Source organism: Cynocephalus volans, chromosome 1 (assembly GCF_027409185.1).
Source record: "Cynocephalus volans isolate mCynVol1 chromosome 1, mCynVol1.pri, whole genome shotgun sequence".
In the NCBI taxonomy this organism is placed as follows: Eukaryota; Metazoa; Chordata; class Mammalia; order Dermoptera; family Cynocephalidae; genus Cynocephalus; species Cynocephalus volans.
Window position 1 is genome coordinate 186,151,610 of NC_084460.1, and position 24,582 is coordinate 186,176,191.

The following is a 24,582-nucleotide window of genomic DNA, read 5'->3' on the forward strand; positions in this document are numbered from 1 at the left end:
AATTTTTTTTTTTTTTGAGGCTGATCAGTATAGGATTGAACCCTCGACTTTGGTGTTATCAGCACCACACTCTAACCAACTGAGCTAACTGGCCAGTCCCTATCTTTAATTTTTTGAGGAACCTCAATACTACTTTCTGTAATGGTTATATTGATTTACATTCCCACCAACAGTATGCAAGGGTTCTCTTTTCTCCAAATCCTTTCCACCACTTGTTATCTTTCATCTTTTTGATAAAAGCCATTCTGACAGGTATGAGATGATATCTCATTGTGGTTTTAATTCGCATTTCCCTAATGATTGGCAATGTTAAACATTTTTTTCATGTATCTCTTGGCTATGTATGTCTTTTATTCAGAAATGTCTTTATCCCTGGGATGCAAGGATGATTCAACATATGCAAATCAGTGAATGTGATACACCACACCAACAGAATGAAAGACAAAAGCCATTTCAACTAATGCTGAAAAAGCACTCAAAATTCAACATCCCCTCACAACAAAAACTGTCACCAAATTAGGTACAGAAGGAATGTACCACTTGACTCCAGAATGCCAGATAAAGGAAAAAAAAAAAAAAAAAGGAAGGAATGTACATCAACACAATAAAGGCCATCTATGAGAAGCCCATTATAGTCAATGGAAAATTAAAGCCTTTCTCTAAGATCTGGGAAAAGAGAAGGATGCCCACTCTCACCATCCCCACTCAAGAAGTATTGCAAGTCCTTGCCAGAGCAGTGAGACAAGAGAAAAAAATAAAAGGAATCCAAATAGGAAAGGAAGAGGTGAAATTGTCACTGTTTGCTGATGACATAATCCTGTATATAGAAAATACCAAAGACTCCACCAGAAAGCTGTCAGAACAGACAAAAACAGTAAAGTTGCATGATACAAAATCAAAACACAAAATTCAGTAGCATTTCTATACACCAACAATGAACTATCCAAAAAAGAAACCAAGAGAATAATCCCATTAACAATAGCTACAGACAAGCAATCAAACTTAGGAGTAAATTTAACCAAGGAGGTGAAAGAACTGTACACTGAAAACTACAAAATGTTGATGGAAGAAATTGAAGAAGACACAAATAGATGGAAAAGCATCCCATGTTTATGGATTGGAAGAATTAATATTGTTAAAATGTCCATACTACCCAAAGTGATCCACAGATTCAGTGCAATCCCTATCAAAATCCCAACATCTTTTTTTTATAGAAATAGAAAAAAATACTAAAATTCATATAAAACCACAAGAAAACCCAAATACTAAGGTAATCATGAGCAAAGAGAACAAAGCTGGAAGTATCACACCACCCGACTTCAAACTATACTACAAAGCCATAGTAATAGAAACAGCATGGTATTGACAAAAATTAATAGACACAGCAATCAATGGAACAGAAGAGAGCCCAGAAATGAACCCACAAATGTATGGTCAACTGACTTTCTACAAAGGTGCCAAGAATACACAATGGGGAAAGGACAGTCTCTTCAACAAAAAGTTTTGGAGAAACTGAATTTTTCACATGCAGAAGAATGAAACTGGACTCTGATCTTACATTGTATTCAAAAGTCAATCTCAAGTAGATCAAAAACTCAAACACTGAGAACAGAAACTTTAAAACTGCTAGAAGAAAATGGGAGAAACCACATGACATTGGACTGGACAATGAGTTTTTTGGATTTGACCCCCAAAACACAGGAAACAAAAGCAAAAATAGACAGAGGGGACTACACCAAACTAAAAATCCTCTGCACAGCCAAGGAAACAGCCAATAGTTTGCAGAGACAACCTACAGATTGGGAGAAAACATTTTCAAGCCATATATCTGATTAGGGGTCAACATCCAAAATATACAAAGAACTCAAACAACTCAATAGTATGAAAACAAAAAACCCATTTAAAAAATGGGCAAGGTTCAGATCTCAGACTCTTCAAAAAAAAAGAAAAAAATGGATGTATACGTTATAGAGGAAAAAAAGTGGGGGGGGGGGGGCAAGGGACATTTCTACCGAAGTTTGAAAGCCATGAATGTATTTTGGCAAGAACATGGTATCGTGTGCAATCATGTTTTTGTAAATGATTTTTTGTAAAGCTGTCAGGTATATGTTAGAGTAATTTTTCACCTGAGTGAAGATGTGTAAATCAATATATAAGTCACATAATCTATACTGACATTGTTAATCTAGAAGATTAACAATGGGATAGAGAATAATAATAATAATAATAATAAGATTAATTAATGGGATAGAGAATAGTAAGAGTAAGAAAATTTAGTTTATACTTTCAAATGGGGCTTGTTCATTGGCAGAATTTCCCAGTAAGTTAGTATAGATTACATGCTATTTGATAAAAGATAGCAACAATGAATTTTTTTTCCCTCTTCAGTATTTGCTTTAAGAAAAAAATCCTGAAGCTTGTAGGGATTTCTGATGACAGGAAACCATAGATGGGAGAGTATATTTAGCAACTAGGTTGACTTAGCTCACAGTAATTGGTGTATGTATAATTGTAATTTGCATGTCATTTACTTAAACTGAGATATTCTTGATCAGGTTGAGCATACTGTGAGTAAGAGATCTCTTTCCTCAAGAAATAAGATGGAGCGTGTCTTGGAGAATGGCTTCACTGAATTGGTATGTTAGCTTTCTCCAGATTTTGGTGATTTCTCCAGTTCTTCCATAATTCCTCAGTGCCCTGGCCATTTTCTGATAAGTCATGGTCTTCTGGTTGCCTTTTCTTTTCCCCCAAAGTTCGGCAAGTTTTTCTTTCTCTCTCTTTTTTTTTTTTTGGTACAAACTGAAAGATACCTTTGATTTTATTTACCCACTGAATACAAGATGCCATCTCGGGATTACACAGGGATTCGTGAAGATATTCAAACAGAGCTTCTTCCTGCCTTATCCTCCCTTTTGCTAGAGAACAGTAAGTAGGCTGTACCAGCTGGTTTTCAGTTATGTTCTGCAGAGATTGATGAGTATTCCCCTCAAAATAGAAGTTTGCAGCACTGTTCATTACAGTTCTGCAATTATAGACAGGTTCCTCTGTAGGTGACACCCCATTGCAGCTGGAATTTCCCGTGACATGAGGACAATGGTTGATATAAGCCAGAAATTTTTGTAATTTGGGGAGTACTGAAGATCTCCAGTTGAATGTTGCCTCAGTACTTCAAAAGTATCTTCAAATGCTTGACCCATCTTGTCAACACAAGTCATGCTTCTTTAAGAAATTGACGATTCTGTCCATCAGGGCCCAACCTAGTGTCCACATGTAGAAGGTGGAAATTATCTACCCCTCCTCTGAAACACACATCTGAATTACCCCATGTCGGAGATTTATTAAGCTTTGAGACTCATTTGGGATGTTTGGTTTCCACATTAATTATCTGGAAGCTCATTCTTGTCACTGTAATAAAAGGGCTCTTTCAGCTAGAATTTTCAAATTTCTAATCTGTACATTTTCATGGTAATTTTTAAAAGAATAAGCTTCTAAAAAAAGTTCATAGTGAAAAAAGTGAGCATTTGGAATTTGAGGTAGTATTTCAGGAGCTTCTCAGGTGTGTGGAGAGAACCTGGTTGGTTTCAAGCCTTGGATACACCATTTCCTGTTACAATTATCTCTAGCTCTATTTGCTTATCGTGGGTAGGGATAATAACGGAACCCAGTTTTAGGGTTGTTGTGCACATTAAGGGGGTGGTTTCTGCAAAGCACCTAGAGCAGATCTGGTACCTGGTCAGTACCTAAAAAGTGTTAGCTATTATTTCAGTAGGAAATTTATTTCTCCCTAGGACTTGCAGGTGGAGGTGTCATTATTGAAGGCAGTTTTCATCCTGTATGTTCAGGGGATGTATATTTTCTAGAGCACATGAGAAGCCAGATTTATGTTTATATTACTAATTTACAAGGTCATTAGAAAATATGTCTAGCTTATTACTTTCTTAAATAATATTTGGAGAAAATAGCATGCTCATGTGGCAGGCTTTAAGGTGTGGAAATATGTAATTTTTTTGTATAAAAAAACTGTACATGCTCATTGTAGAAATTTTGAAAAGACAGAAAAGAATAAAGGTAAAAATGATCTATAATCTTTGGTGGGCTGTAAAATAAAATTTATGATTCTAGTGACTTAAATTTGGAGAACTGTTAATCATCTTCGCCAAAGACCTAATATTTGGAGTAGTTAACTTTGGGTGTTGGGGCCAAAAGTTAAGTTTTGGTAGAGTTACCTCAATCATTCATCATGATGTCAATAGTTGTTTATTTGGCTGGGGGGGGGGGGGGGTCGGGGAAGGGGCGGGGAATGGCGAGGCCGGCTGGGGCAGGGATGGAACCCTGGACTTTCTGTGTTCTCAGCGCCATGCTCTAACCAGCTGCGCTAACTAACTGGCCAGCCCGGTGTGAATAAATTTGAGCTATGTTCCAGGAGCTGGGGTGTCCTTTCTCATCACAGGCACCTAACTGAGCGGGAGGGGACACCCTCCCTTCTCTAGGACGCCAGTGCCGCCTCCTCCACAGGGAATAGCAGGGACTTTAAAAAGGGAGGGGGACAGAGAAAGTCCATTATCTAAAAAGACTAAATATCCCACAGGAGCTTCTTGAAAGATTAGGTCTTTGCCCCTAATGCCTTTGATCCTGATTTTGAAACTCATCAGAAGGGTTTCAGCGGCTAGCATTTGGGCTTCTCTTCTAGCTTTTGTATTCCTCTAACTCTTAACACAATTCAGATTACCTATGTAGATCAAACGGGATAGAGCCTGTTATGTTTGGATCACTTATTTTTTCCCTAAAGTCTTTAAAATAGTTAAGACACTTTTCTTTTTGTAGTCATTAGTACTGACACGCCAGCCACTACTTCCCTGCCTTGTCAGGGATGTCAGGGACACCTTATACAGCCCACGACCCACAGCCAGTTTCTGTTCTTCAGGAGAAATAGGTGGTAAAGGGAGAAAACTGGAAACAGGCCACTCTTAAAGGAATTTCTATTGTATGACAGTTTACTGAATATTTTTTTAATCTGCCAGATAATTTTAAAACAAGAAAGCTGCTCTTTATTTAAAGGCTTCTGTGGTTACTCTGACCCTTCCAGTTTGCCAAAAGCCCTGTAAACATAGACTCCTCCTGGACTGAGGTGCTGTTTTCTGGGCTTTTCCAGCTCCAAAGAGCTCCTCCTCCGCTTCTTTTCTCCTCCTGCTCCTGTTACCCAGGGCCCCGCCTCCCTTTGCCTCAAGGCATCTCTCCACCAGTCTCTGATTGGTGCATAGCACAGCCTGGCCTTTTAGGGACTTTGTCAGGCATTTAAAGTGATAAGGGAAAGCGTCCAGTTGCTGCTTTTATCAACCAATCAGGTATTTTCCTGACAGATCCCAAAATATTCTTGGGCCAATGGAGGGGGAAGCCCAAGCTGCCTCTGGGGCTCCTCTGAGAGACAGAACGCCTTAAGTCGGAGCTGGAGGGGCGGGAGCTCAGTCGAGCCCTGGGCTGCTGCCAGCTCCGACCTGGCACTCGCTCGTCTGTGTCACCATCAGGATTTGTCTAGCGACGTGTTCCCTAACGGGGTGTGTTGGGGGGAGTCCTCTTCCTGACTATCAAAATGGTTATCAAAGTGTTTGTTGCCACATCTTCTGGGTCCATAGCGGTAGGTGTCTGATGGAATCGGTGGGGCTTTCTTCCTATATTATTTTCTGAATAACTCAGGGTTGGAAGTAGAAGGAGGCTTAAATTTCTTTTTCGCCTGTAAGTCAATTGTGGCTCTGCAGTAAGCATGTGTGCGCTCTTAGCTTTCTGCACTTGTTTTGATGGTGCTGAAAAAGTGTGTAAACTGTGTAATACAGACAGCAGGTGTGAACGGGTATTCGAGCAAGGAGGCCTGTTTGATGCTAGAGTTTTTAACATGTGATTTGTGTCGCGTTGTGTTGCATATGTTATAAAATCATGGACCTTTTTGGGGGGAATTTCTGCAGTTCATTCTGCAAGACTAAGACTAAATTAAAGTTGCAAATACATGACACTTTGTATAACACCAGAGCATATGATGAACCAGATTGCTAAAACGGATCCTGCGTGTAATTACTTGTATATGTGATGTAACCATACTGAAAGTGTAAAAGTTAGCATGTGTAATACTATTATTTGAGGAAAATGATGTCACGATGACAAGAGCAAACCTTTCTAAGGCCACAGTTTTAAATGGTCCAGGAGTTCAGACAGCCCCAGAATGGGAACTAATAACTGACTGCCATAATATTGCTTTGTCTGATTTTCTTGAAACCACCCATCCCTCTAATTCTGGTCTTCACTCTGCAGAAAGACCTACCATAAGAAATAGGGGTAATGGAGTGACTTATTTTTCCTTGGAAATGATTCAGGCCTTGATTTTAGGCTTGAACCTGTAGTGTCTATCTGGGACTGACGTTTTGACCAGCATTTTACCAGATGTTAGGACTGCTGTGGAGAAAAAACAGTCTTATTAATCCCAGAGTTAGAAACCAGCAAGGGGGCTGTTTCCTTTTTTATCTAGTTCCTGGAGGATGTCAGGTTGCGGCTCAAATTTCAGCAGTTAGCCATAGATCATACCCTAAGCAAGTTGCTGGCCAGAGTAACAGCCCAAAGGCAGCTACTGAGTGCCACCCCTCCCAGCCCTGAAAGTTAGCAAGGATTCCAGAAAGGATGAGAAGAAAACAAGAGAAAATAGTTTGGTAATCCCTTCTGAGCACAGCAGATCAGCGATTGTTCTAGTGATCTCTAGAACAGGTTAACAGAAAAAGATGAGTAAAAATTGCAAATGCAAAACTGCAAAATCTCTCATGGCTGTTGGTGATTGCAGAAACTTTTAGTTGGTTAATAATGAGTACATTTTTGGATTATTTAGATAAAAAATAATTTTTTGAGGAAAATGGATGTAGTGGGCTTTAAATATGTTGCTGATGCTTATTACTGAAAACTTTTACACTTCCCTGCCAATCTTCTATATATTCTGTAGACCAGGACAGTGTGGCCTTATGTTCTTTAGAAGACAATACATTTATATAGGTTTCTTAGGTTTATTTGATATCCTACATTCTTGAAGTTTGGGAGCATAATTTAGTTAGCCATGGAGGACCTGGAGGTGCACAATTCATTCTAGGAATTTTGAAAAGCTAAGTTAATGCTGGTTCCCTAAGCAAATGTTTCAGTGCTACTGTAACTGTGTGACCTTGGGAAAGGTATTCACCTTGCTAAGCCTCAATTTCCTTGTCTGTAAAATGAGGATAAGAATAGTACCTACCATATGGCCGTGTCATGAGGACTTATGAAATAACATGCCTGGGTGCCCAGCATGGTGTCAGGTGCTTAATTAGCACTCAAAAAATATTATAATTATTAGTTAACGTCATAATTACTAGCTACTGTTAGTTTATATTAATGGTTGCTATAATTGTTATAATTATTAGCTAACGTTAATATTAGTATTGCAGTTAAAATTATTAGTTACTACAATTATTAGCTAATATTACTTAGTAGATCTGGACCTATAATCATTACAGGTTAGAAGAATTGTCCAAAACCACATAAATGAAAGAATTCCTGTCTTATCCGAAAGAGTGAAAACTGATTACTCCCACGGTATCAGTGCTAATGATTTTTCATAGGTGGGGAAATTTCACCCAAAAGCTTCTTGCCAGGAAAAACCCCAGAGAAGCTTCTTGTGCTCATGCTGTGTGATGGTCAGTCTGCAAAGCCTTTACTACTTATTTCTTCAGCCTATGTGTTTTAAAAATGTTTTCTTACCTGACACCTAGTCAATGCGGGCAGTTGGACTTCCGTTGGATGAATGAAATTAGTGAAAAAGGAAAAATAAAGTATAATATCTTTGTGAGGAATTAAATACATGCAGCTATGTATTATATTTCTATTTTAACAGTTGGCTCTAAAGATCTGTGACACAATCTACCATGTTCTGGAGGGGCCTGGATTAAGAGACCCTGGGGAAGAGGAGAAGGCATGTGTCTTCTCATAGGACCTTCCTCCCTTCCAGAAAGCCTTTCCACAGTGTGGGGGCGGGGGGCAAAGGGAGAGAGGACAGTCCTTGCTGTTTCCAGATGCAAAGACCCCAGAACCATTATCTTTAAGGACAGACCCTATGGTGGCTTTTGGGTTTCTCATCCTTTCTCTATTTTGATTGTCAGAGTAAATATGGTGGGAAAAAACATCTCTTGAATTAGATTGAACTGGGTGTAAATCTTGGAAAATTCATCAATTCATTAGTCTCAGTGTTTTTTTTTTTTTTTTAAATAGTGATCAGAAAACCTACCTGGCATGGTTAGTGTTACAATGAAATGAGATAACAGTGTGCTGGGTCCCTGACAATGCGGGTTCTCAACTGATGCTACAAAATGCTTTTTCTTGCATCATCTTATTCAGTTTTTACCAAAATCCCATGGGGAAGGCATCATTATATCCATTTTGCAGATGAGGAAATTGAAGATCAGAGCCTTTGCTCAGATAGCAACCTTGCGAGCTAGCATGGAAACACAGGTCATCTCTGACTCCAAGCCAGTGTGCTTTTTACTACAGTACATTGACCTCAGTTGGAAAGGCTCCTAACTGTACAAGACAATAAATGGGAGGTGCTGCTGTCAGATCACTCTGACACATTAGAGTAACTAACAGTGGCTGCTGACTTCAGGACAGAGAATTTACAAGTGGATGTAACAGGATAGGAAAACAGAGCTCTCTGAGCCTCCATCAAATCCCAAAGGCTCCAAACAATGACACAGACCCTAAGTACCCCCCAAATCCTGAAGATCCATCACCCAGGAGAGACAGTGCAGCCTGTGGGGCCAGGATCAGCCCATGGCACCCTGGACAGTAGGGAAGGGGCAAGGAGAAGAAGTGGAGCGGGGGAGTGTATCTGTGTTGAGAACTAGTGGGGTGCTGTGCATGGCCCTCCCCCCGAAACCATAAGGGGGAGGAGCCCTCCCAGAGCTCATGTTGTGATTTTGGGGGTCAGCTCAGCTGGCCATGTGGAGAAGAGCTGCACCTTGCAAGGGCCTAGTGGGGCTCCTTGATCAGGGACCCACCTAGGGGGAGGACTAGGGGGAGAGGGGCCCCACCCTAGAGCCAGGGCACTGAGGTACGGCCAAGGTGACAGTGCCATACAGGTGAGCCCACGAGCTCACTCTCCTTCCTCTTCCCTCAAGTGCCCCCAAAAGCCTGATGAGCAATGCATTTGGCCCAGTTTAAATGATTGGTATTTGGGGAGTACAGGAGGCAAACAGATTTTCTTCTTTTTTCTTTTTTTGGGGGTGAAGGCTGAGAAATAGCACTTAACACAATGTCATGCATCCAATAGTCACTTAACTTACCTAGATGCAATTGCTTGTCTTGTGAGGACTAACAGTAAACATGATCTTCCCTCCCATTTTCTCTATCTCTTTTTGCCTTTCCAGTAGTAGAAACCTAAGTTAGAACCTTTGGAAATGTTTTTCATCTACTCACAAATATTGGAATAAAATATAATCCTTTTTTCATCCCTAAGGACCTTAAGTCCTGAGGCATGATTGATAGAAGTGGAAATACAAGGGTACTTCAAAAAATTCATGGAAAGATTTGTATTATCTTTTTTTTTTTTTTTTTTTGGTGGCTGACCGGGATGGGGATCTGAACCTTTGACTTTGGGGTTATAACACTGCGCTCAAACCAACTGAGCTAACCAGCCAGCCCTTGTATTATCTTTTAATTCTATTTTTCCACAAATTTTTTGAAGTACCCTCGTAATGTTGGGGAGGCAGCATGGACCTGGGCCAGCTGCTACCAGGCTGACTCGGGCTCCCAAGTGGGTATTGGAGAAGAATTTTGCAAGATGAGCACACAGGGATTTGACAAAATAAAGGGTGTTGCCTTCTGAATATTTGATTAAAAGTAAACCTGCCTAAAATGAAGACATCTCTACTCTTTGAAAATATCTAAAGGAATAAACACTTTATAAAATGGCACGAATATTTATGGACAGGTTAGAAAGGATGGATAGAGAATATGATTAATTAAAATAATGATTTAGTCCAACAACCTGTGATTAGGTCTGATGGGATTTTGTAATATTTAAAAATTCAGCCATGAAGCTGTGGAATTTGGAGCACAGTTTCTGCATGGAAGAGGAGAAGGTCTGGGGCTACCGCAGCACAGCCATGGGTGTGCCTCAGGGGGAAGCATGCAGCAAGTCCTTTTGGTTCTTATGGGTGGGGTGCATAGGAATTGCCAGACAAAGAGTCCTTATGCCGGAAGTTTAAGGGAAATTCCACCATTCCACATCTTTCTGTGTAATTCTTTTTTTTGTCCATGCTCGCCCCAAACTGAAATATATGTCCTGAGTCTTACTGACTTTAAGTGTTGTATTGTAGCTAACAGCAGCCTTTAATTTATTGATCTAATGCTTTTAGTCCCAATATATTTATTAGGTTGGGTACAAATGTTAGTTAAAATTCAATGTGTGATTGTCATTTATATATATGTGTATATAATTTATATACAATTATGTATAAAATTTTTTATATAACTTATATATATTTACTTGGTTAATTTTTTAAAAATTAAAAAATTTAATATGAATTTATACTGTATATGCTATATATAATTAAATCATCACCCAAACTAAATTATATATACATTTTATATGTAATTATATATACATATAAATATAAGATTTACATACAGTTTGGTTTGGGTGGTGATTTGATTCCAAGGCTTAAGCACTGTATGTGTCTGTCTTCCTTATTTTAAGAAGTACCCTGTACAAGAGTCATTGATAGAGTTATTCATTTTGGCAAAAATGAGTAAAATATGTTATTTTTTTGGTATACAGATCTCTAAGCCAGAATTTGGGTTTAACCAAAAGAGGGTTTGAATCTAGACATTAGATTTGGGACAGGGGTGTACCTCTTACAGCATTTATTTGGAACCCTCAAAGTCTAGACCTTTTGCTGATAAACAAGTTACAGGAAAAAGACAAGAGGCCCTCACACTCTATTAAACTTCTTTAATGACTTGTTTTCATTTTGAGACAATATTCAGAAAAATTGAGATATTAGATATTTTCATGTCAAGAAAATATTATTTAAAATTTTAATTTTACTCTTAAAAATGACCATATTTCTACCTCTTTATCTTCCTTACTGTGTTCTATATCTATTGTTGTGAAAATGAGTTCTGTGCTTTTTCCCACCCAAAACAGCAGGTTAAAAATCTGTTCACGTGAAGAACTAGGCACAATGTCTTGTGCAGGGTAGAGAGTTAATAAATGACTGTTGATTATTGGGTTGATTATGCTTTGTGGAAATTTCTCCCTGGGGCTCTTAAAATGGTGTCCACAGAGTCTGCTGTAACTTGTTTACCAGTGTTTATAAAAGATGGCATCATGCATTTTCAGGAGTGAATTCTTTGAAGAGAGAAAGTTGTTGTAATTGTTTATGGGGAGGAGTTCTACACTATACAGATGACCATATACTGATTAGCTCACTTGGTTAAGAGCATGGTGCTGATAACACCAAGGTCAAGAGTTCAGATTCCTGTACTGGCCAGCTGCCCACCCCCCCAAAAAATTCCAATACATAAAGATGGCTGTATTGATAGGAAATAGCAATTGGTAGACATAGTCATTACCCGGCAACCACAGGTAGAGAAAAGGGCACTTAGCAGTTCTCTCTTAGGTGTGGCTGGCACCACACTCTCAGAGAGGAGATGGGTGTCGGTAGGAAAGGAGAAATTTGTGCAAGAAAAGGGTGATTTTACTATTACTTTTTTTTTGTTTTAGGAGAAATATCCACCAGGTTTTTCTAGCCTTTCCTCTGCCCTTCCCCTTCCAATAATCTCCACGTGCGCTTTTCAATTCCCTGTAACATTTCTTTTTCTTTTTTTTTTAAAGACGATGGGTAAGGGGATCTTAACCCTTGACTTGGTGTTGTCAGCACCACGCTCTCCCAAGTAAGCTAATTGGCCATTCCCATATAGGGATCCGAACCTGTGGCCTTGGTGTTATCAGCACCACACTTTTCCAAGTGAGCCATGGGTCGGCCCTCGCTGTAATATTTCTAAAGCTACTTTTAATTCAGTGTGACTCATAACTTTTCATAACTTTGAATGAAATGCATTTTAGTATTTGTATACTTGGTGTTTGAATTTCATAGTAAATTATCTTTTTTCTCTTTTGTATTTCCTCTTCTCTAACTCAGATCTCTGTTCTTCCTAACTAATTCTTGATTACTTTTTGGCCATTAAAACTTAGCGAAGTATTAAAAGTATTTAAAAGACCTCAAATCAAAGATAAGAGGAGAACATCTCTATTCTGATTCGGTTGGTTATACCATGATTTAAACATTGATGATATTAAAATTCCAGAATTTAAATAATCACTCTGCTCATCTTTTATAGTAAAGAGGTGTGATTTTATTGTTTTCCTTGTTTGAATACTTTACGAAATTATTTGTGTTGTGTGGCGTAGCTAGAGAAACAGTGAAATTTATGGAAATGTCAGTGAAACATTTTTCAAAAACAGCCTGATAATTATCTTTCTCTATTCTTGATTAGATTAGGAAGAAACAGCAAGAAGTGGTGGGCTTTTTGGAAGCTAATAAAATAGACTTTAAGGAACTGGATATAGCCGGAGATGAAGACAATAGGAGGTGGATGAGAGAGAATGTTCCTGGAGAGAAAAAACCTCAAAACGGGATTCCTTTGCCTCCCCAGATCTTCAATGAAGAGCAGTATTGTGGGGTGAGTGTTTGGTTTCATTGAAAATCCTTCTCTGTGTGTGTTTATCCGAAATCGTTAAGGCAGATTAATTTTGAGACAGCATTTGAAATTGTTGACAACTGTCAGGTCTTGATCTATTTCTACCATCCAATACCTGGGTAGTAGATCCATTGTGAATAATCAATACTTAAGATTTAGAAAATGGTGAAAACAATAACATGATGATTCAGAAGTTTTTTGAATTATTTTAGGTTCCTTATTTTATTTTGAAGAATTGAGGTTACACGTTCAAACAAAATATGCATGTACTTAAAAAGGAATTCTATTCAACCTTGCAGTGTGCCCATGTGCACCCACACAGACACACAGCAAGTTTTCACTTTTATAAAGATTGATTTGCAGATGTAAAGTTTTACTATAGATACAAGATAAATTTGTATTAATTTATCTAATTAATTTAAAAACTGTTCTGGACATTTTGATTAATAGCAATTTTATTTTACACATTTAATAGTTCATTTCACCATAAAATCACTTTTTCCTCAGAGTTTACAGATTGTACTTAATAAATTAAACTAGTGAGACATTTTGAAAACTCAAAGGATATGAGAAGTAGAAGTTATCTTAGGGGTCATTGAAGCCATCTAGACATGTCTCTGATGAGGAAACAAGGGCTCTGTAAAGTAGAGGAATTGCTCAGGGTTGTGCTGTGTTGTGCTGGAACAAGGTGCAGGAATCTTTTTTTTTTGGCAGTAGAAATTCTCTTTATTCTTTTTTTTTTTTCTTTTTGGTCAAGTTATTTTTGTTTTCTTTTTCTTTTTTTTTAGTTGAATGAATTGATTATATGTATTTTTGGGGTTCAGTCAGTGTTGACGTATGTTGATCAAATCAATATTATTAGCAAATACATTATTACAAGTCATACTTATTCTTTATGTCCCTTATCCAGTCTCTCCCCGTTCCCCTCTCCCTCCCCTCCCGCCTCTGATAACCCTAGATTTCTTCTCTCCTTCTGAAAGAATAATGGTTACTCTGTTGATTTGTTGCCTAGGTGATCTGTCAAATGCCGAGAGAGGTGTGTTCATGTCCCCCACTATTATTGTAGAGTAGATGCTTCTTCTATCACTCTGGAATGATCACTTTTGTGGAAAAGTGGAAAAAATTCCACTTTTGTGACAGCCGTGGCTATTGTGGTGGCTGTGGGGGGCCACCCACATGGAAATGGTGTTTTTGGTGTGCTCCTTGCCTGGTTGCCGGAGGAGGGTTTGGTACCCAACTCCAAGCTTCAGGACCCCAGGTGGGCCCTGTGGCAGCAGTGGCATGCCAGGAATCATAACTCGCCTCTTCTTGCTACACAGAACTACTCGTTCTTTATGTTAGGTTTTCTTTATTATGTTTTCCGTTTAAAGCACCTGTCATTAAACTAAAGCCTGAGGGCCAAATCCTGCCACTGTCTGTTGTAGTAAATCAAGTTTTATTGGAACACATCATGCTAATTCATTTATCTGTTGCTGTGACTGATTTCCCACCATGACAGAGTAGTTGTGACAGAGACCACGTGACCTTCAAAGCCCACAGTATTTACTACCTGCTGTTTTACAGAAAAGATTTTGGATCTCTGGTTTGAAGCATGAATTGTTCAGTACTTGGGGGCTTGTATTAGTTTCTTAGGGCCGCTGTAACAAAGTACCACAAATTTGGTGGCTTAAAACAACAGAAATTTATTCTCTCACAGTTCTGGAAGCTAGAAGTGTGAAATCAAGATGTTGGTGCAGGCTTTGTTGCTTCTGGAGGCTCTGAGGGAGAATGTGTTCCATGCCTCTCTCCCAGCGTCTAGTGTTTGCCGGCAATCCGTGGCACTCATTGACTTGTAGAAGTGTCGCTCTAGTCTCTGCTCCCAGCTTCACATGGTCTTGTCTTTGTGTATCTCTGTTTTCACGTGGCCTTCCTGTAAGGACAAGAGTCATTGGAATAAGGCTCACCTGGATCCAGTATGGTCTTGTCTGAACTAGTTACACCTGCAAATATCCTGTTCCAGATAAGGCCACTTTCAGAGGTTCTGGATGGACATGGATATGTGGGGTATACCATTCAACCCAGTACAGGGCTGTGCAAATCTACATAGCTTTGTTAACATTTTCCAAGGGCTTAGCTAAAAGTCTGGTGGGTGTGGGAGTGTTTTCAAACAATCTTAATGTGGTAAGCACATATTTGGGAGAACAGGATTTTCTCTGTGAAGAAGAGCCCCTCCTCTCGACCTGCAACTCCTACCCTCCCTACAAACCACATTTCTGAGAATTGTAGCTCTTGTTGGATAAGGAAAGGGATAATAGGTTCTTTTAGGGTGGTGGTGGTGAGGAATTTTGATTTTATTTTGTATAAAACATTTTCTTTTAATAATTGAAAAATTAATATTTAATTAATATTGATATTAAAAGTAATATTAATAAACACTGAAGACTTAAAATGGTTTAAAAGGGTCTCCAGTGAAAATTATTCAGCTCCCATTTCTGACCCCTGTCACTTGAGCTGCCTTCCCCTGAGTGAGGCTGGCTCTGTGGGCCTGTGATCTGGGATATCACACAGGGTCCCAGGCTCAGGAGGGCTCTGTATTTGGTTAAATACTCTGCTGTTGCTGTCTTGACATTCTTAATAATTTTTGAACAAAGGGCCCCTCATTTTCATTTTACACTGGTCCCTAAAAATTATGTAGGCAGTCCTGCTTGGAGGCAACCAATGCTGGCAATTTCTTGTTTGGCTTTCCAGAAATTTTCTATGTAATTTACAATCGTGTGTTACTTAAACAATAGGAGTGTTCTATATACACTTTGTTTTGTTCACTGAATAATTGCTTCTCTGAGATCACTGCATAGCTGCACATAGTCCTTATTTTAATGGCTGCAAAATGTTCCATTGTGTGTGACAATTTTTTGGCATAGTCCTCTAATGGCGAACATTCAGGTTGTTTTCAGCCCTTCACCATTACAAACAATGCTGCAGGAATCAACTTTATACATACAGATCTTTGTATCCAGTATGAGTGTATATGTGTAGGATAAATTCCTAGAAGGCGTGCTGAGTTAAAGTACGTCTGTATCTCATATTATGATAGGTATTGGCAAATGGCCCTCTAGTGTGGTTGCACCAATTTACATTTCCATCAACCAAGTTTGAGAGTGGCTAGTTCCCTGTGACATTGACAACACGGTGCTTAGCACACTTTTGGATCTTTGGCAATCAGTTAGATAAAAAATGGATTCTCACTGCTTTGACTTGGATTTCTCTCTTTCTGGGTGATGTTGAACATCTTTTCATACTATGCTTATGAGCTCTCTCTGTTTTTTCTATGACTTACCTATGCATATTTGTTGCTGTTTTTCTATTGGGTTATAGGTAATGTTTATTGGTTTGTAAGAGTCTTTATGTATGAAGGAAAGTAATCCTTTGACTACCACACATGTTGCAAATATTACCTCCATATTTTTTATTTGTCTTTTGACTTTTTCAGGGGATTTTTTTTTTTTTTTTTGCAATACAGAACTTTAAAATTTACTGTGTAGACAAATTTATTAATCTTTTCTTTCTATGCTTACTATACTCTGAATCTGTTTAGAAAAGCTTTCTGTACTCTAAAATTATCAAAAGAATGATCTCACGTATTTATTTTAGTACTTTTCCAGTTAAAATAAGATATTAAATCTCTTACTTTTGCTTATTTTGACCATCTTTTAAAATTAGGCTAGTTATTGTAGAGACAATATTGAAGTATGTAGCTTTCCACCTATGTTGACTCCTAGGGTAAAAGTTCTACAGCTATTTTTTGCTATAAAATAAAACCTCAAAACCATCTCTTATCCCATTTTGCTACGATTTAGCAATTTTTTTTCATTTTAATTGTGGAAGAGAAATAAAAGTTTTTCCAAATAGTGACTTCTATTTTTAAGATATATTTTCCTATTGTAAATATGAATCTGGTGAAATAAGTTTATACATTATTTTATGTTTAACTGTTTTTAATTCTTTTCAGTTTTTCCTTCAGAGAGGTGTTAGTAGTTTATTTTAGGAGAAGCTTTACTAAATTTGCTTTTCGGCAGTTTATGAACATGCTTAACAAAGTGCATTAATGAAGTGGAGGTCTTTGTTTCCAAAAAGTAGGTAAAAATGATTGTTTGTATATTAGGTTCAGGTTTTAAAAGGAGACTCAGAAGTTCTGAAGGATATGTCCGGTTTAAAATGGCATAAATCTGGAGAGTTAGAATGTGTACTATAAGAACAACTGTTATTTAACTCATCTCACTGGTTTGTGAGGATTCTTGAAAGGTCAACCATGTGCCATACCTGATGACGGCAGCGGGTGGAAGAGAACCTCAGAGACAAGGTTTCTCTACCCCAGGACAGTGAGGTGATTGAGTGTCAGAGGTAGTCCTGAGTACCATTTTCCCCCTGCTAGTTTGAACTCCTGCTGCTCTGTGCAGAACTGATGAAGATGTTATCCTGAGAGCCATGGCAGACAGCTGTTAGTTGAAGAAAGGAGACACCAGACGGGAAGCGAGGCACAGTGAAGGCCAGGTTACCCGCCTGGCAGTGGAATACAGACTGGAAGTAGCAGACATGTCTGTCGATGACAAGTTGGAATCTGTGCGTCTTAGGCCAGGTAAGGGCTGTGGGGTCTGCCTGGGACCAAGGCAGCCTGGGCCTGAACACAACCAAGGGGACCTTGACCATTCAGCGGAGAGGCAGGTATTTTGGGTACTCAGGGTTTAAGGAGGGACAGGATGTAAACCCAATTAAGGTGGGGATAGGGCTTTTCAACACATTGATGCTACTGAACAAACTATTTTATGTTCTTAAAAATTTATTTTGAAATATGCCACAAATGGTAAAAATATATGGTTTAAAGAGGAATGATGCAGTGAGCAACCATATTCACATCATCCGGTTTAAGAAGGGTGACATTGCCAGAAATGTAGAAGCCCGCTGTGTGCCGCTGTCTGATCACATCTCCTCTGCACCAGAGATAGCATTGCAGTGGATTTTGTGTTTACTGTTCCCTTTTTTTGTCTGATCTCGCATGTACCTAAGCAGTATCTTGTTTTGTTTTGCCTGTTTTTGAATTGTGTAGAAATAGACTCATACTGTGTGTATTCTCTTTGACTTGCTTCTTTCACCACGTTTTTTAAGATACATCCATGTTAACTGGTTTTGTTCGTAGTTTATTCACTTTCACTGCTCCACAAAGGCCAATTGTGTGGTTTCTGGTTTTTAGCTGTTGCAAACACTGCTGCTAAAGGAATGCTCTCAACAGGGCTCCTGGTGACATTAGAATTTCTCTTAGTCCTTTAAGTAGGAGTGGAATTGCTAGGTCATACTTACGGGCATGTTTACCTTTAACAGATAATACAAAGTGTTTTTTGAATGGTTCTACCAATTTCCACTCCTGACAGTAGTGGGTGAGAGTTTTCAATGTTTCACATTGACATTTTTTGCAAAACTGGTGAGTATGAGATGGTAACTCATTGTGGCTTTAATTAACATTTCCCTGATTGAGAATGAGAGTGAGTAGCTCTTTATATGTTTTATTTGTTTGTATATCTTTTGCACATTTTTCTATTGAGTTTTTGCCTTTTCCTTATGATGGCAAGGATTTGTTATACAGTGCAGAAGACACTAATCTTTTGTTGATTATACGTGTTGCAGGTATCTTTTCTCAGTTCATGCCTTGTCTTTTTACTCTTCTCTAACCTGAAATCAAAAATATATTCTCCTATGTCTTCTAAAATTTTTTATAATTTTAGCTTCATATTTACTTCTTTAATGCATCTAAAATTAATATTTGTTGTAAATGGTATGGAGGTAGAGACATAATTGCAATTTTTAAAAATTTGGATAACCAGTGGTCTCATCCACATTTACTAAATAGTTCATCCTTGCTGCACCTACCCACAATACAAGTTCTGTCATAATCATTTGCGTATTGTATGAGTCTGTTTCTGGGTGTTATGTCTGTCTGTCTATTTATGCTCCAGTACTACTCTGTCTTCATGATCACAGCTTTATAATGAGACTTGCCACCTTCTTCTTTTGCTTCTTCTAGGTTATTCTTAGCCCTTTGCCTTTTCATTTTAACTATTTTGTTTGGTTCTGCAAAAATTCCTGTTGGAATTTTGATTGAAAAAGTATTGGATCTATAGATCACTTTGGGAAGAATTGTGAAGATACTTTTTTATAGAGGTGTTCAATTCAAGGATATGCCTATAGCATCATTTATTTAGGTCTGAAATGTTTAAATTTTCTCTATACATATCTTATTTTTTTGGAGGCACGTCACATTTTTTATATCATCTCTTTTTTCAAGTTGCATTTTCTCCCTGATTATTGCTAATACAAAAGTAACATTTCATATTAATATTTGTATCCAGCAACCTTGCTAAACTCTTATTAATTGTAATAATTTGTCTGTATATTATTTTGGAACTTATATATAAATATATAAATATTATAAATATATATATAAATTATTTAAGTTTTTTTTTTTTACAATATATCTCTGCCTTCTTTTCTTGACTGGTGAGGACCTTTAGAACAATTTTGAACAAAATGTTGATAATAGGTGTCCCTGTCTTGCTTTTCATTTTAAATATAATGTTTTCACTATTTTCCCACTAGGTATGATATATGCTAAAGTTTCGTGTAGCTTCCTTTTATGACATTAGTTTCCTAGTTTGCTAAAACATTAAAAATAATGTCATGAATAGGTGTTCAACTTTATTTAAAGCTTTTTCTTGTACCAATTAATGTAAACAAATAACTTTGCTTCTTTAATTTGTAAATATAATAAATTATATTTATAGATTTCCCTGGTGTTAAATCACCATTTTGTTTCCGGGAGGAACCCAACTTGGTTGCAATGTATTAACTCTTTACATATTGCTGGATTTGATCTGCTAATATTCTATTTAGGATTCTTAATGTATGTGCATGAAAGAGATTGAATGAGATCATACTGTCCTTTTCTAATTTTGGTATCCAAAGTTGGTAGGCTGGCCTTATTAAATAAGTTGGGGAAATGTTCCTATATATTTTTTTCTATTCTCTATGTACCTTTTATCAATTTATTGCCTCTCGGCTCTGAACCCAATTGTTATTACAAGGGGAACACAACCCTTCATGAATTCTGACTTGTGGTTAGGAAGTCTCAGAGAAGAATATTTTCCCCACACTCAGCACCAAAGTTGAATCAGGGAGGTTCCCTTTCTATTGTGTTCTTCATGGTAGGGCTACTTCTCATTTATATTATTTCAATGGGAGTTCTGCAGTGTGTATGTGTGTGTGTTTCATGAAACTCTTCACCTTGACAAGGCTCCAGTCTTTCTCCAGTTTCTTCTTTCCCCTCTTCAGCATCAAAACTCTCAGCATGAATGGTGGCCTTGGTGTATGCTTATTCGTAGGAGTCACACTCTCACTTGGCTATAATTTTTTCTTTTGTGCATGTCAGCAAAGCATTTATACTTCTTTCTTTTCTTAATTTGCCTCTTTTAAAAATTTTTAAAATTATTTTTATTTTTATTTTCAAGACAGTGTTTCTGGGCATGTAACATGCCATATTAACAGAACTGAAAGTTGAAAAACCATTTTATACTCATTATTTTCTCTCTCTATTTGCTTGCATCAAGTCAGAGATAATGACAAATTGTTCTCCAGCCCTCTGAAATTCTGAAGATGCTATTTGTTCCTAAACTGAAGCAAAAGACAACTTAACTATAAGAAAACCTTTCTTCCCTTGAAAGTTAGAATTGGTCAACAAGAGAAGTTATCAGATCTTTATCTATGGAATTTTTGAAAAATAGCATAAATTTACCTTACTACATTTTACCTACTTAATACTACTACTACTGCGTGATCTCATGTAATCTTTTAACACCACCTAGTAAGTGTGTGCTCCAGGAATCAATCAGAATTTCTGATGCCAAAGCTCTCGCATTTACCCAGGATGCTATATTCCCTTCACCTGAGATTTGAGGCAGCTTCCGAAAATGCATTGAGTGTAAAAGAATAAAATTAATCACTGAGAGACTTGGGGCAACATATAGGAAAATAATAAATCTTTGAATAAGATTAACACGCAGGAATACATATCATTTTCTTCCCAATAACTGTGGCCTGTATTTGGTTTTAATCTTCTTAACGTACAGTATGTGTAGGGTAGGCAATAATACAACTAAACTGGTTTGAGTATTGTCCTGTTCAAGCTAGAACAAACTCCTGTTACTCTTGGGTCTTCCTGCAGCACTGTTGAAATTTTACATCATGGCCCTGATGACAAAAACTGTCAGTAGTAAAGTATCCTGGAGGAATATCTTCTATGTTTTAGTTATAAAAAATGAAACTCTTCCAAGCTATTGACAACCACAGTACTGGTGAGTTGGTTTAGGGCTGGACCCACCTGGTGGAGGACTGATTTTTGGTGGGGCTGAGGTGGGGGTAGAGCTTTATTGAGCATCAGATTTTAATCCACTACCCGGTCTTGGGTCATTCTACAGTTTTTCCCATTTTGCCAAAACAAGTCCCCCTCTAAGTCCTTCATGACCTTGTGGCTCCTGGTATTGGAAGGGCCTGAGATGAATCTGGGCCCTTAGAGCTAATATAATAACAGTAGGAAAATCCTTTGTTGCCTTAGTCTTAGCTGATGAGGGTCCAAATCCATAAGACCAAATCACAAGTAAACCAGCTGAAGACTTGAAACTTTTGGAAAAGCCATTTACTATGTATATTTGAATGTTATCAGCAATTCCTGAGCATGCGCAGGTGTGTGTTTGTGTGTGTGTATGTGCTATACAAATACAATGAAAGTGTATAAAAACAAGTGTAAAATTCATGGTTAGGTTTTGTAACTTTTGGGGTTAGTCATCTTTGACGAAGCAGCTGGGATAAACTTTTGTGTTAGTTCTTAACTTAATGACCAATAAACAAAAAAGATTAATGTGCGTAAATATACTGGCTCACAAGTGAACAGTGGATTTAAACATGTGTTTTTCCTTTGCTTCAAGGACTTTGACTCTTTCTTCTCTGCAAAAGAAGAGAATATTATTTATTCGTTCCTTGGTTTGACTCCCCCTCCAGGCTCAAAGGTAAGCTTGAGTGCCCCATTGGGGCGTAATACAGGTTACAATAAATGAAGATAGAAATCAGCCTCCAAGACTATTTAATAAATGATGATCTTTAACATGATTTTAATATACTTCTTATTCTAATTAAATCTTATACAAAGAGATAATGCAAAGTTTTTACTAAAAAAAGTTCCAAATTTATGCTTTTCCTATTTTTGCTATGTTTTCACTGTTATAGTAAAATTTATGATACCTAAGTTAAGAAATATCATTGCATGTGATAATCTTGTGTATTAATTATGTATGTAAAAATACTTGTATGAGTTTCCAGGTTGTTTTTTTGGTATAGTTTTTTGTTATGAATTGACCTCTCATGCAGTTTATATTACTTAATTTCATAATGATATGCGCCCCTATATAAATTATTTCTATTGCAAATGAATTGAACTTTGCTGTTTTAGTCTGATAAAGAGGGCAAAAGTGAGATCTAAATTCAAAGTACCAGATAAATTTCACCAGGTTTTTTTCCTCCATTGTTATCTCTGATTACATATAATTACATAGAGAATTATGCTAATAAGCTAATGCTGTGAATTTGAACATTTAATGTAGATCACGTGGTTTCACTCTGTGCAGTGGCCTCTGTGTTCCTTACCTTAGCCAAGAATCATAACTCTCCATAGACACAAGTACACATTTGTTTAATTCATTTATTTCTTAATTGATCTGTTTGTTTGTACCTAGATTTATTTCAAAAGAGATTTCTGATGACTGAGTCCAAATTAATTCTCACTATATGAGAAGAAACTCAAAACCCACACCTTGCAGAGGTGGGTTTGCAGAGCCATGTAGACGTGCTACCTTTCAGCATTTTCAGGCAGTAGCATTTAAGATTTCTTAGTGCTTAGGTTACACATACAGGTCTAGCACTAATTATTTCTCCAAATGGCAACACATAGATTTTACAATTGGTAAATGGTTCTATAGGGGAAAATATTTCCTTTTAATGAAATATCTTTTTGGCTTTGGTCAGCTTAAATGCAGCATATTTCACACACTTTATTACAGTTTAAAAAAGTGCTAACAGCTATTACATGCAATATAATATTTTTATTTGGTATAGGACTTAGTTAACCGACTCACATTAGTTTAGTATTACATTTAAGAGACGGTGTCTTAGTGTTAAGGTACATTTCTTGGTAGGGATACTCAGATCATGTGTGTCCTGAAAGATGAGAAAGAGAGGTAGAGTGAAGGGTGTGTCAGGCAAAGGGAAGAGCAAGTGCAAAACTCCTGAGGCAGGGAAGAGCTTGGAGCGTTCCAAGGACTCCGTGAGGCCCATGTACTGGAGTGAGGGGAGGGGCACCATGGGAGTGGGGAGTGGCAGGTATGTGGTGTATGAGCCATGACAGTGCTCTAGATTCTATCTGGAAGAGCTTGGAGCGTTCCAAGGACTCCGTGAGGCCCATGTACTGGAGTGAGGGGAGGGGCACCATGGGAGTGGGGAGTGGCAGGTATGTGGTGTATGAGCCATGACAGTGCTCTAGATTCTATCTGAGGTGCAGTGGAGACATTGTAAGGGTCTTAGGAAAAGGAGTAAAGTAATCTTATTTCCTTCTTTAAAAACTCATTTGGGGGCCGAGCCCGTGGCGCACTCGGTAGGGTGCTGCGCTGGGAGCGCGGCGACGCTCCCGCCGCGGGTTCGGATCCTATATAAGGATGACCAGTGCACTCACTGGCTGAGTGCCGGTCACGAAAAAAAAAAAAAAAAAAAAAAAAAAAAACTCATTTGGCCACTGTGGGTTGAATGGATTAAAGATGGTGCCAACTATTATAGTAACACAGATGAGATTGTCATGGTGGCTTGGGTAGGGTGGTGGGGATAGAATGGAAGAGGCATGGATGATTTTAGAGTCTACTTTGGAGGAAGCATTGCTAAGACTTGCTGATGGATGGAAGGTGGGGGTATTGATGAAATGAGTGATTAGAAACTTGTCCTGATGGAGGACCATATTTACAGGGGAATGTTAGGTTTGAGTGAAACATCTAAGTGAAGACGTGAGCCAGGCAGTTGCATGTCCATCTGCATCTTCATGAAGTCTGGTTGGAGAAACACATGGAAGCCACAAGCGTTTGGATGGAGGTGAAGTTGTGGGAGGTGCATGCAGATAAGTAATGAGAGAGGGTCCAGCGATGAGGCCAGACTGGGGGTGGGGAGGGCCGGCAAGCTTGAAGTTGGACGGGGGATGAGGAGCAGCCAGCCGAGGAAGCTAGATGGAGAGGCTGCGAGGCAGGGGGAGACTGGGAGCGTGTGGTGTTACAGAAGATGGGAGGAGCATTTTCCATAGGAGAGGGTGAGGTTAGTTATGTCAGATGCCGCTGCGAGATCGAGTCTGGTGAGGACCAAAGAGATAGCTTTTGACATTAGCTTTGACAACACGGAGGTCACTGGTGGCCATGACAAAAGCAGTTTCTGAGGAGTGGCGGAGAGAGAGCCATTGTGCAGTGGTCTAGGAAGGACTGGTAGTGAGAAGGAGGAACTATATGTAGACAATTATAATGGGGACATTTTTCCATGAAGGGAAACAGAAAATGGCAGGCATCATTGTTTTAAAATGTGCCTTACCCTTTCCTGCCACTGGAAATTTTGGTAGAGTACCTGCCGTCTCTGCTTGTTCTCTATCTTCCTCTCTCCTTCCTACCTTCGAGACAGTTCTCCCACCTCTTTCCTTTTTCTTTTTTGGCGGCT

At 38.3% G+C, this 24,582-nt stretch overlaps 1 protein-coding gene and 1 pseudogene across 3 annotated transcripts in view; one reads left to right on the forward strand and one right to left on the reverse strand.

The window, feature by feature from the left end:
- Window positions 1-2,463: 2,463 nt before the first annotated feature.
- LOC134371923 (transcription factor Spi-C-like) lies at window positions 2,464-3,215 on the reverse strand (annotated as a pseudogene).
- Window positions 3,216-5,388: 2,173 nt separating this feature from the next.
- The window catches only part of SH3BGR (SH3 domain binding glutamate rich protein), a 50,359-nt gene continuing 31,165 nt past the window's right edge, over window positions 5,389-24,582 (forward strand). For 2 of the 3 annotated variants that reach the window (XM_063095903.1, XM_063095908.1), the window contains exons 1-3: window positions 5,444-5,635; window positions 12,562-12,747; window positions 21,774-21,854. In XM_063095903.1, coding sequence (XP_062951973.1) covers window positions 5,591-5,635; window positions 12,562-12,747; window positions 21,774-21,854 — 312 coding nt within the window. In that variant the 5' untranslated portion in view covers window positions 5,444-5,590. Of the gene's footprint in view, window positions 5,636-12,561; window positions 12,748-21,773; window positions 21,855-24,582 lie in introns of all 3 variants that reach the window. The other variant, XM_063095914.1, reaches the window with a different exon arrangement.